A 13,623-nucleotide genomic window follows, 5' to 3' on the forward strand; every position below is an offset into this window, starting at 1 on the left:
AGGTTACTAGGCTGCCTGATGCTCTCAGATTTGTCCTGGTGAATTCTTTTCACAACGAGATGTCAAATATCCTACCAGGATTTGGAAAATCCTGTGTTCATCAGGTTGTCTGAAAGCTATGCTAAATAGGTAAACAGTACTATGCCTTAGACAAGACTAAAAATCCCAAGAGTATGTTTATGACTGGACTTGGTATAGCTGGCTGGTTTCCGCAGGGTGATTACCTGTACTTTTATCTCTTCTTTGATATTCTCTAGATACATCTAGTGTCCAAGAGCCATATGCGATGTGAATCCAGTAAGGTTTTGATTGCTGTTACATGCTAATAGAATCCTGTAGAAATTAACTTGTTGTTGTTCATATAAAATGCAGATGCTGCTGTGATGGCTTTTGTGTCTCCTCAGATTTTTAAAACATTGAGATGTGAGGATATTGAGGGGTTAGGGTGTGTGTGCCTGTGTATATGCAGTGTGAGCAATATAGAGATTGAAAATAGCTTGGTTGAAGAGGGGGAACCCTGATAGAATCCACCACTAAGTATTGTCTTGTGTCTGGTTCTGTCGTCAAGTTGGATGTGAAGGTTTTTGGTACTTGGCATTTTGGTCAGAACAAGAGCAGGGCAACTTCAAGTATGACAAGCTTCATAAACTTCTCTGCTAGGCTGTCGTATTCATTGTAAGGTCAATGAGTGAAGCTGTTTACTGGCAGCAGTCTTCAGTAAAAGTGGTCACTACTGGAACAAATTCAGTCTTAACATCTGCCAGCAGTTTTAAACAACTCTTGTCACATAAACAGTTTGCTTCAAGACCCGTTCAAATTGCACCCAGACATAACACATGCTGAACACACAGAGTAGCTTATAGCTTTAGGGTTCAGCTGCGTTCTTTTCAGGTCAGCTTTTCCAGACCTCTGCTGCTCAGGTGCTTATTCTCTAAAGCTAGTTTGTGGTTTGTGTTCTTGATTTTTTTTGTTTGTTTTTTTAGTGGTGGTGGATTTTTTTGGTGGTGGTTGTCCCTGGTCCCAGGTAGTTGAGAAGTTCTGGAAAAACATTGAGTTCATGCTAAAATTAAACTGAGACCAAGAAGCACCTCGTTACCAATACTGAAAAGGCACATAAAGGAAGTTTGATAGTTGAATGTCAAGAAATTATTTATCAGTTACCTTTGACAGATTTCCCTTAACCTCACGTCTGCATTTCTTCATGTCTGTGACATTTGTAGCAGCTTGTAGGCTTCTGGGTTGCTCTTTCATATGCCACAGCAAAGTTTTGGACTCTTGTGGTATATTTTTGACATGACTTAAGAATTTTAGAGAATAATGTTGATGGTTAGTTTTCTGTTAACATCACATTATCTGTAGAATATCGTGCTCTCAAATAAACATGGAGTCTATTCTTCGAGACAGAACAGAGTCTGAAAGGTTTAAGAAAACTGATATTACAGTAAGGTACAATATTTTTATATTTGCAGCTTATTTTCAGAATTAATGTAATAATGTAGTAATTTAGAGTCTTAAAGTGAAGTTATCAAGATTTCTTGCTCTTCTTTTCTTTCAGTGTCCCTCCTGTCTATCTCAAGAACAATTTTTTTTTGTTGTTGTTGTTATGTCAAGGAAGAAAAGACCTCATTATCTGGATAAAACCACAGTTTATCTAGACAAAGCTAGTATCAGGTTACTACCTGCACTAACATGCTTTAGTGGCACCATGTTTGAAATTTTTCAGTGTTCCATCTTCTCAAATATTTCTTCCTGTAACTGGAAAAAAGCAGCATGTCTAGCCCCACTATGCTGTGCTGTACTCTGGAGAAGAAAAAGAAAAAAAAATATATATTTTTTTTAATAACGTCCCAACTTCTTTTTAAGTAACAGTAATACGAACAATTTCAGCACTAGGCATTTCCACTGCAACACCGCCTTCATCTTTCTCTCACTCGTCATATTTCTAGTATGCCAGGGAAAGGAGGCGCTGAGCCAAAGACATATCTGAGGGAGCTTCTGGAGGTCATCTGGTCAGTTCCCAGTGGTACATCAAGTCAGCCATGGCTGTGTCTTAGGGGGCCTTGGAGAGGGATGGAGTTTCATCAGTCTCTCTATTCCACTGCTGCAAAGCAACTGTAATGGCACAGATTTTCTAGTATCTCACCTGCACCTCAGACAAAACGCAGAACTGCTTCTTTCTGTTTTTCTTTTTCATGAGGAACAGGGAAAGGTGATTGATCTTAACTAAATGCACGTAGCAGTATTTCAGGAGACATGGTAACGTATGCAAGAGGAGGTGGTTCAAATACAGGATATTTAAAAGTATAGGTGACCTTTTAAGGTTTGCTACAAGCCAGTGCAATGTCATCTAGACACCTGAGATGTGTTATAATATGTTGCCCCAAGTTTTGCTGAGCTGCTTAAGTTTAGTGCCTTCTATAGCAGAAATGAAGGTGGATTGCCTTAAGATGAAGTCCAAAGTCGTAGAACACAAAATTGAGAGGTACAGATAGAACTCAAGAGGGAAGTAATTCTGTTCAGGCTTTTTTGAATTTCTAATGTCTCATGCCTCTCCAGTTTTCTTATTGCTTTTAGGTAGCTGTTGCTTCTCAATTGCTGCTTGCCTCAATGTGGCAAGGTCCCTGCTGTTCCAGAGCCTGGTTCTGGGAAAATAGTGCACACGAAATGGAGCTGGCTTTGCTCAGAATTTCTTCAGCTGAGTTCAGAGAGACGGTTGTAGTGTTTTCACACACCACCAGTTGGAAATGTTCTGAGCAAAACAGTTTGCACGTATCACCTGGTATTTTGCTTTCAGAATAGTGATGAAATGGAATTTGAGTGTACTTTCACCTTTTTTCAGAACTTTTCCTTATTCACTCTTTGAGCCAGTAATATCTAAGATACCTCCCCTACTGTTTTCTCTGCTTTTTCTCTCTCCTTGCCTATTTTTTGAAGCATAGTTTTAAGAAAATATTCCTTACTTATATCTCCTCATCTTCAGATGAGTAGTAGTCTGAATTCTAATGCAGTGTTGCAAGGATTTATAAGTCAAGAACACAAAATTCAACTGTTCTTGAACTGTGGTGATCAATGTGATTCTTGAATATTCAAGTAAATAGAGCCTTAAAGTTTATATTCATTACAGCTATTCAGACAATTAGGAAATGTAAGCAAATGACTTGTTCTTGAGGTGCCTCCTTTTTTCCGTTGATCACAGAGGTAATCTTGGGTGACCAGGTCAAATAGAGGTGTCTAGTGGTGTGTCTAAATTTAGCTGAGATAAATCCCAGTCATTGTCTCTCTTTGAAATAAGGAGCTTTTGGAAATATTTGAAAATAGTATGTTTAATCACTAATATGGTTTTAGTAAAATATACTAAAAGAAATGCATTTCACTTAAAGACAGATATATTTTTGAAATTCCTGTGTTTGCACATCATCTTTCATGTGCTTTGAAAAGGTCTCTATATATGAAAGACAGAAATACATGTTTCCTTTAAAAACATAGCATTGAGATTTGGACATATTAAAATGTATAAAGTTTTTCTGGAGCATGAAAATCTATTACCGATTTAGTTCCAACTTTCAGTGTAACTTCAGGCGTATCTTAGATGAAGGAAATCCCAATTTACACTAGGTGGCAGTAGAAATAAGAATATGTGGCTTGAGGCCTCCAATCTAGTACAAAGACCTGTGTTTAGTCAAATTGAAAGCTGAATTTTTCTTAGTAGGTTTGGAGAGACTATTTCACACCTAGCTACATCACTTTCCCTAGGAAATACTTTGTGGGAGTAATTTAAAACTTCCTCTTTTAATTTTATTAATTTTGAGGGAGTTTTGATATAACACAAATGTATTGTGAAATTTGTTATAAAAATAAAGTGAAGAGTGGGGTTTTTTGAGAGTGAATATACTTTATTAAAATTAATAGAGGGATAGCTGTAGGAACATATTCATTTAAAATACGTGTTTGAGAATCACATACTTAGTTGGGCCTGCTTCTTTTCTTCCTCCCCTAGTTCTCTGTCCTAAGCAGAGATTCTCATTCCTGCCTCTCACTTTCTTTAAATTATTTTGTTTTCTTTAGAAGTCTGTAATTTCTTATGTGAAAGATTCTGCAGAAACCTTCCTTCAGATATATTTTCTTGTGCTATGGATGAAAATGTGATAATTCTATCGTTGTATTAGAGAAAGATAATGAACATACTTGCGTATCAGTTTGCCAGGTAACTAAAGGAAAGCTTGGAAAGAGTATTTCTGGAAAATCTTTAATACATAACAGTTCTCTCTACCCTGCTTTTTAGTGCTCTGCTTTTACTTAACTTTAAAAAACAAGAAAGAAAGTTTTTCCAAGTAGGTTTGAGATTGTTTGACAAGCTGACTACATCACTGTGTCAGGAAATGTCAAGTCATTTGAAACTTTTACACTTAGCTCCATTCCACTAACTCATTAATTTGTAGTGGAATACTAAACATGAATATTTGCGAGAAACATTTACCCTACATGATTTTGTGCCCTTTTCTTTAGACACTTTGCTATTGCTGACTTGTGATTTAACAATTTTATATAGCTGTATATATATCTATATATGTTTTTTAACATGGGCTATGACAATTCCTGCACCCCTAGTCTGTGTTTACAATGCTCCTCATCCTCCCCTTATGTCTGATAAAGCAGTGCCCAGAACTGTGCAGAGGAAGCTTTCATTCTGGCCCTGAGATGTGACACTTGCACATAGAGAGTACTTTTTTCTTAACTTTATCATGACGTGTATTTCTTTAGCCACCCCAGATTAAGAAAAGCGTGTAACTCGTTCTACAACATCTCTGACTTACATGACCATGAGATACTATCTCAAAAGTTCCTCCAAGAGCTATTAATAATAATACGGGAGTAGCCCATCTGCATTAGACTCCTGACAGGTGATAGGCACCTGCTGTCCCTCTTCTGCAGAGTCCTCCAGGTGCCTTGTCCTCTCTTCTTTTCAGTGCCCAAATGATGCATGTCAGAAAAAGACCTTAGCTTAGCTGCCCTTAGGATGATTAACATTTGGATAACATGTTAATTATATTTGTTACAGAACTGACTGAAAGTCAGAAGCAAATGACCCTGGTTATGCTGGGCACTAAACAAATGTCACCTCTTTAGAACATTTTCCTGTTTAACCTCCATAGATAGGTTACATACAGAGAGGGGGAAAAAAAGTAAAACTTGGAATTATTCTCTTCCTCACCTGATAAAAGAGGTAAGCAGTGCTATCTGCAGAGGAGACTTTCATTGATCATGTTTCTTTGGAGAAGAAACTGACAGACAAGTCAAATTAAAATGTTAGAACATTCCGATAAATGGAAAATTATTACTTAGACTGTCTTAGTTGACTTTGGTTTTCCTTTTTCCCTTTCTTTCCTCTAAGTTCTGTTGACAAAATTGGAAGAAAGCAAGACTTGATCCTAATTTCTACAAACTTTTAACAACTAAAATATAGCCCCGTCACTAGGCAAGTGTGTGTCTGTGTGTCTGTGTGTCTGTGTGTCTGTGTGTCTGTGTGTCTGTGTGTCTGTGTGTCTGTGTGTCTGTGTGTCTGTGTGTGTGTGTGTGCCTGTGTGTGTGTGTCTGTGTGTGTGTGTCTGTGTGTGTGTGTCTGTGTGTGTGTGTGTGTCTGTGTGTGTGTGTGTGTGTGTGTGTGTGTGTGTGTGTGTGTGTCTGTGTGTGTGTGTGTGTGTGTGTCTGTGTGTGTCTGTGTGTGTCTGTGTGTGTCTGTGTGTGTCTGTGTGTGTCTGTGTGTGTGTGTGTGTGTGTGTGTCTGTGTCTGTCTGTGTGTGTGTTGTTTCCCTCCCTCCCTGCCCCCTTTCAAGTAAGATTGTTGGAATTAATGCTGACTCTGATAAGGTCACTGCTAGATTATGGAAAAAAAGCTCAAAAGAGAAAAGTTTGTTTCTCTTTACTACACCAGACTTCTTGGTGATTTGAAAGTCATCTAGTCTTTCTGTGAATTTTGTTAGGTCTTGAAATTCCATACATCACACTGAGAGGGCAAATGTACTAGGCTGTGATACACTTAGACAGCACAATAGTAGGGAAAATATACACACAGATTTTTATAGGGAAGATATTCTGATCTTTAGATGAAACCAAAAGATAAAGTAATAGCTGTCTCAAACTTCATATCCTCTTAGATTTTGTTAATGCTTGACCTTCAGGAAAGGGCACTAGTAAAATAGTTTAACTCCTATAACCAACACTAAGTGAGTGGTCCGACTGTGATACAAGGTGTCGGAATCAGATGCTGTGATGACAATCTGATCAGTCAGCCTCTGGCATTATCCCAGTATAAAGCATTTTTTCCCATGGTTTTGAGAACAGCATGGTTTGTGTTTGGCCAGTTGTCTTTCATCACAGACTTCACTGTTACATCCTACCTGCTTTCCACAACGTTTTTCAATTTATTTTGACAATCAGAGATGGCACGTAAGAAGCAAGCCTGTCAACAGTCTGTCTGTTCGCTTGTGATGGATGACTTGAGCGTGAGTTGGGAACTGATTGATCTGGGCTGCTGAGGGTGTGCTCACGATCAGCTTTGTGCTCATGATCTACCCACGTCAGTAAAGCAGCTCGTGCTTAGGGACTAGCTTGGCACACACCTTCCTAGGCACTGCTGAGCCAAAGTGCTGCAGCCATGTTGATCTTAGCTCAAGGTGAACGGTAGTGAGACTTAGAAGCTGTGGTATGAGACTGTGAGTATGTGTAGTAAACTACAAAAGGCAGAGAACAGTGTAACAAAAAAAGAGTGCTGCATAGTTATATATGGAGACCTCCACAAGTGTGCGTCTCCTGCTGTCCTTGGGCTGTAACAAGCTTACTGAGCATCATTGCCAGAAGGCAGGTCTCAAGTCCAGAGTTATCCAGGGCAAGGCACCACTTCTGCCAGAGACAGTTCTGCTGGTGGAAGGAGGAACAGGAAAGACAACAAGTGATTGATGCTGGAAAGTATAACTCAAAGGTGACTTTCAGGAGCCCTTGTAGATGTTGTGCACGTGTGAAAACTTTCAAAAGCACCTACAAGTGACTATTAAAGAGGTGAGAAGTTGTTTGAATACTTCCCACTGTTAATTGTGTCTTTGGACAGGTTTCGAGTTAGCTGTCTCAGTAAATCCATTTCAGACTAGTAACTGTAACTTAATTTTTGTTGATTTTGTTATAAAACTGAACTTAATACTTGCACCTCCTATGGTAGGAATCCTCGAGTTAGTTTTGGATGATGAATGTCTATGAAGTATAAGTTATGTTTCTGTAATAATTGTTTATCTGGATTCACTTTCTGTATCATATGATTGCTTTTACATGGTTGAATAGTAATGTCCTGCCTTTATCTTTACAAATATTAAAGCCTGCTTCCAGTTTGTACTGCATTAATGTAGTAAGTGGACTTTTCTATTTCAGTCTTATTCCCTTTTTTGTACTGGTACTGAAATAATATTATAACTCACTTTCAATAGGTCAACCCTACCTTTGATGTGACTAATATGCAAACACTTGACCCACCTGTCATAGAGATTAACTCCTCTTCATCCATTAATACCTCGGTAAGTTGCCTTCTGAGGGAGAGAGGTGGGGAAAAAGAAAACAGGTAAGTTATAGTTTAAAATAGCGTGTTATTGGAAATGTGCTTTTTCTGTCTTTGTGAATGAAATATATTTTTTAACAACTGTTGACTGCTCAGAGCTTGATATCCCAAGTTCTCAATTTCAGCTTTCTTTCACAGTTCCCAAGGCTAACCAGAAGATGGTGTAATAGCAAAGCTTCCACATTATACTAGTAATTTTATCCATGTACTAAGCAGAAATTCTAATTATAAGCCCATGTTAATTATATTTAAATATTACTGTTAAAATTTGTTGCTTTTTCTCAAACATTCTTTGTAACTCTGTCTTTATCTGCAAATAATAGGAAACATAAAGAATAGTTGCCTCATTAAAACACCACTTTTGGAATTTTCTATTTTTTTCCTTTTAAGGCATGTAGTAATTGTCTAAGAGAAAAAAAAACACAACAAAACAACAAACCCACAAAACCCCCACATCTTAAGACAGAATCATAGGATTAGATCCTTCTAGTGTTAGTTTTTCAGATGACATTGGTATGGCATGTGGGAGGAAAGGAAGGCAATGTTTTAATGGTAGTTTCGTGGGAGGAGAAATATGCTCTTCTGGTATGAAATCTAAAAGACGTACTGTTCTAGAATTAGGTTAAAATGAAAATTTCTCTTTTAGCTCTGAATCTTCCTGTGAAGGCATAAATTGTATCTTGAGCAATTCTAGCTGGCATAACAAGAATTGGTGTGGCTGAAGGGTTAATACGTATGAATAGACAGCAGGTGTGGCTTCTGCTGTTCTGTGAATGCTTTATGAAAAGGTATGCTGTGAAGGTACGGTATTATAAAATTCTTTAAGGTCATTTATTGAAGATCATGATGCAGAAGTTGCTGTCGAAGAGCAACCTTGTCTTCAAAACAAATATATATCATATACTAACTTATGAATTGATCATCTCAGATATATTTTAATGTTTAGCAGTTGCCATGTTGTATTTTCACAATGGAAATAGGGTTCCTAAAGATAACTTCTGTCAGAAGTAATTTGCAGATTTACAGATATCTTTTTAGTAAGCTTAACAGCCAATAAATTATATCCACCAAAATCTACTACTTATCACTTGAAAATACTATATTCCTTATTTTCTGATGTTAGTACTGATCACAGAATTCAAATGTATTATTATACTGTATTTCTTTGTTAGGTGCCTATAAATCTGCCAGTCTCAATCTCCTTCGTTAATAGGAGACCAATTTAGAAAATATTATGCCCAGAACTCATAGTAAGAATAAGTTGACCAGCTAGAGACAGCATCCTTTTGATTGCTGGCTGGCTTTGCAGTTGTCTTCATTGCAGAAGTGTTGCTTTAAAATTCATGCCTTTGACTGTGGTAATCACTACATTTGTTTTCCAATTGTCTTGTTCTCCTGTTCACCACTGATTCTCATCTTTCTGCATCTGAACATTCACCAGCTGCATCTTTTTTCCATGTACCAACACGTCCATATTCTTGTTACTTGGACTGCAGCCTTAAGGACAACTGCTCTGTCCAACACACCACTACTGACACCAATCCAGATCCCTTTCAGAAGTTTCCTCTGCTGCTGGTATCATTCCTCCCCCATTGTAAGTAACACTTTCCCCAAGTTTGCCAACCTACTTGGTCCTCCCTTTTCTAATGTCAGCTTATATTTTAGTGTCACCATTCTGTCCAGTGTCTGCTGCATTACCAGCTTTTATTGCTTGTGGAATAATCACCTGTTTCTTAATCAAGCCAGCTATCCAGTCTCTTTGTCTTGTTTCCAAAGGGTTCTGGATCTCGGTGACTTGGACCGTTTCATCTGAAGCTGGCTCAGTTTCCCTAATGTACAGATGCCCTGTCTATAGGGGCTTTGTGTGTTCTTCCTAAAAATCAAAGGCAGGAGGACACATTCTGGATTTGTTTTCCATCTCACCTTCAATTTCAGATTTCCCCTTTTTATTGTTTATTGTTTGTCCTCACTTGAATGATACTGTTTCTGCATTTTTTTCTTTGGGTGTATTTTTTTCTATTTTTTTTTTTTTTTAAATCCTCCTCTAACTTGAGGTTACCAATCTCTAATCTAATTCATCCTCTTCCACCATCTCTCCCTGATTCCAGTCCCCCTGGGTTGCTCTTTTTCTACTGGTTATCAAAGAAATATCACTATACTTTTTTTTTTTTTGGGTGGGGTTGTTTGTTTTTGTTCTGCAAACTTGTCAAGAGCTATGTTAAAGCTGCTTATGGTTTTCTGGTCCTACTTCTACTGGAAGAGTGCTGTTCAAATGACTAAAAATCTTTGATCGAGTTACCAAGTTAATTTACAAATACCTGCTTCGTCTTTGTGAAGTGTTTTGCTCTATCTTAAGCAGTTCTTCCGCCCTTCTGATATAAGTAGAGATAAAAATGAGCTCTGCACCTACCTATCTTTAAAGGTTCTTGTTCAGTGTCTTTATCATGCATGTAACACGCCAGGGCCCTAAGGATTAGTTACAAAACAACTTGGCAAGTCTCTGGACCACTGCAAGTAGCTAATCAACATATTTATTTTAAATTTTCCACTGAAAAAAAGAGATACTTGAAGCATTGATCTGAGAAAGGCTGTGTTTAAAGACCATCTTCTCTGGGGCAAGGAACAAAACTGAAGCTTTTATAGGATCTTTGATTTCCCTAAAGTTTACTGAAATATCTTCAGGTTAAATTTTCCACTGAAAAAAAGAGATACAGCCTTTCTCAGATCAATGCTTCAAGTATTTAAAGACCATCTTCTCTGGGGCAAGGAACAAAACTGAAGCTTTTATAGGATCTTTGATTTCCCTAAAGTTTACTGAAATATCTTCAGGGAGATTGGAAGTCTATACAAAACCTTGTATGTTTTGTTGAATGGCTATGAAAATTCCAAATCGTAAATGAGCAGAATCCTATAGATCTCAAGGTACTCCAAGAAATAGGAGAAAGTGATTTCCCTATTGAGAATCTCTTCTTCAGCTATTGGGAATGTGTCCTGTCCTGCTGGCCATAGGAAATATGCTGTTACTGCCCCTAAGATGACCTGTGACAGAGCAGAAAGGATTTCTTTTCTCCCCTTCTGTAAAGATTTGTTAACAAAAATGATAATAGTATAGGTTGAGAGCAATGTCTGGAGTCATTTCATCTAAACTTCTCTGTAAGCAAGGCCAATTTGGATCAAGTTCCTAAAGGCTTCATCCAGTTCATTTGTCTCATATGTTTAAGGATGGAGATTCCACCACCTCTCTGGGCAGCTTGTTTTACTATTTAGCTAGTGAAAATATCTTTTTTGTAGTATGTACCTAGAACTTCCTATGTTCCAATATGTCTGTTGCCTCTAATTCTATCACAGTGATTCTGTAATAAGGGTCTGGCCCTGTCTTCTCTCTATCCACCATTAGATATTTGAGATGTCAGTAAGACTTTGCTGTGTCCTTCCTTCTTAAGGCTGAACAAACATGGTTTTCTGCTTTTTCTTGTATCTCATATGTTCTAGACCCCTCACTATCTTGTTCACCCTCTGCTGGACTTGCTCCATGTTCTCAGTGTCTTGTATTGACAAGCCCAAACAGGACAACCAACTGTATCTCTTGTGACGACAGTCTGCCTGGAGAAGATTTGAAAACCAAATATTTAAAAATTTAACGTTCATGATTCTGTATTGTGAATTTAAAATATATATTTAGATATTTTCTTAGTAATTCATTTATATTTTGAGCTTTTCTATATGAGGAAGTATTATCTCCTCCTCCCACTCCTCCTCTTCTTTTCAAGGAATTTTAATTTGTTGCTTCATCAAAGCCAACAATCCATAACTTCCACATCTAAAATGCCTGCTTATGTGGGGTTTTAAATTTACTTTTTTTTTTCCTTCAAAGAATAAGCCAAGATATATAGGTATGAATGTTCTCATGGGGATTTTGCTGGAAAAACACTTAAATTATTAAACTCTCTGAACGACTTATGTTTTCAGTTTGTGTTCCGACTTAAAGCTGTAAGTCCAGTTCTTTTTGAACACAGTAAAAAATCTGGTTACACCTAAGATTCAGAGTGATGCAACTTCCCTTGTAAATTTAGTGAAGGGAATGTGGTCATTGTGTCAGTGGAAAAACTTCAGTGTAATCTTCAGTATGGAGCTTCTTTCTTTTGAACTATAATTACAAAAACATCAAAAATTCCTGAATGTGTGTTATTATTGTCAGGAAAATAGCTTTGAATTTGATTGATTTATTTCATTCTCCTGCGTGTTACTGAAACCAGTATAAAAACAAGCTAGATGTGCTTAGCTAACTGGTATTTGCATAATGCCCTGTCTTTTCCAATAGCCTTCTTATGTGGCACTTCTTAAAAACGAGGTATGTTCTAGCCTTTTACACTCTGAAAATGTTCACTGAAATTGGGGTCAAGGTTTGGGGGCTGGAGGTGGTGGTTCACCTTTTTTATCTCACTGAAAACTCTGAAAGCGTTACTGCCTTTCTCCCCTCCCCGTGTGTCAAGCAGCTTAATATTGCCTTTGTTTTCTGAACTATTGAAAAGGAAAACTGGAGGTCTTCTTTCCCTTGAGGACTATTTTCTCCTGTTTCATCTTCTGATTGTACTTTATTTATAAAAGTTTTGGGTTTTTTTTCACGTCTGTAAGGCAATACGTCGGTAACCTCCAGTCCCTGATAAGCTCTTGGGAACAAGGAAAAGTTGATGATGTCTCTGTAGTTTCTACTGACAGCAGCAGGAAATCACTGTAGAGGCTCTCTAATGTTCCATCCCCTGACCTTGCTCGTGTAAACAGGATTTGGAGGAAGCAAAGCAACGTACTGTAATCTGGAAGTCACAATGTCTGCACTAGCTGGGAGATGTTTGCTGTTCTTTCTCTTACAGTTCTAGTTAAACACTGAAAACAAGACATGTTTATTGTTCATTTACAGTACAATTTCTACAAAGTTAAGACTGGATTAATTAGTGGAAGAGCCAAGATAAGGATTGTTTCTGTTTGGAGCAAAAGGAATGTACTGTGCTTTAAAACAGAAAGTAACCAAATAAATCTCTTCCCCCTGCTGTAAACTTGTAAAATAAGTGAAAGCAAATATGAGCATGTGCAACTTCTATTCCTCAAAGTAAAACAATGTTAATTTGTCTGTACTGCATTTGGAGTAGGTGTCTTGATGCAAGAAGTAGAAGTATCTGTACTCTCCATTTATCTTATACACATTGCTTCCTCAGTATGTATTTCAGGGTTTAGGTATTTTTGACACAGTTTTTTTCTGCTGTATTTTTGGTTGTACTAAAAAATAAATAAATAAATAAACTAAAAAATACCCCCTATATTTTACAAATATAAAAATTATGAATGCAAAGTTTGCATCTATTCTGCAGGCTCTGTATACATCACGGTTTATGTAACTACTCTTCCTCCTTGGAACTTATTTTGAAAAGATCTTTGGAGTAATGTCTCTTTGTTGTATGGCTTAACACAACTCCAGAATCCTGTAAAAGAGAATGACAAAACAACTTTCATCTTAAAAGTTAAAAACACTGAATATTTTCCTTACCATGCAACTTCAAATTTATTCTGATTTACATCCCTTCCTGGCTCCAGCCTTACTTGGAAATAAATACCAACTGTTTTCCATGAGGTTAAGGGGAGGGGAAAAGGAACCAAGGAAAGAATAGGAATTTTAGACTTATCTCCTCTGAGGCCCAAGTCCAATTCAAAAGGGAACAGCGGGTAGAGAAAAACTCATACAGCATTTCACTGTGCACAGTGGTTGCCCTTATTGCTTCTAGTAGTTCATCGGAAAGAACAACCACTTTCTCTCAGCTATGGATATCAAGTTTTCTTATGGCCTTGGATATTTAGCCTTTCACTTAAAATTCTAACCATTGCTTGATGTTCATAGTTCTGGCATTATTCTTTTGAAAGGAAGACTAGAATCATTGTCCTCTAAGGAAAAAAGAAAAATATCCTGCTTGTGTTTCTTGTGTAAAACTCATTTGCCAATGAGACTGAGCTCTGCACTGAGTAGTGAT

The 13,623-nt window shown here is 37.4% G+C and overlaps 1 protein-coding gene across 1 annotated transcript in view; it reads left to right on the forward strand.

Moving 5' to 3' along the window:
• POC1B (POC1 centriolar protein B) overlaps window positions 1-13,623 on the forward strand; it is a 47,135-nt gene that overhangs the window by 11,574 nt on the left and 21,938 nt on the right. The window contains exon 10 of the mRNA XM_009877129.1: window positions 7,476-7,562. Within this exon, the coding sequence (XP_009875431.1) occupies window positions 7,476-7,562 (87 nt within the window). The remainder of the gene's footprint in view (window positions 1-7,475; window positions 7,563-13,623) is intronic.

This window comes from Apaloderma vittatum, unplaced genomic scaffold (assembly GCF_000703405.1).
Source record: "Apaloderma vittatum isolate BGI_N311 unplaced genomic scaffold, ASM70340v1 scaffold7999, whole genome shotgun sequence".
Classification (NCBI taxonomy): Eukaryota; Metazoa; Chordata; class Aves; order Trogoniformes; family Trogonidae; genus Apaloderma; species Apaloderma vittatum.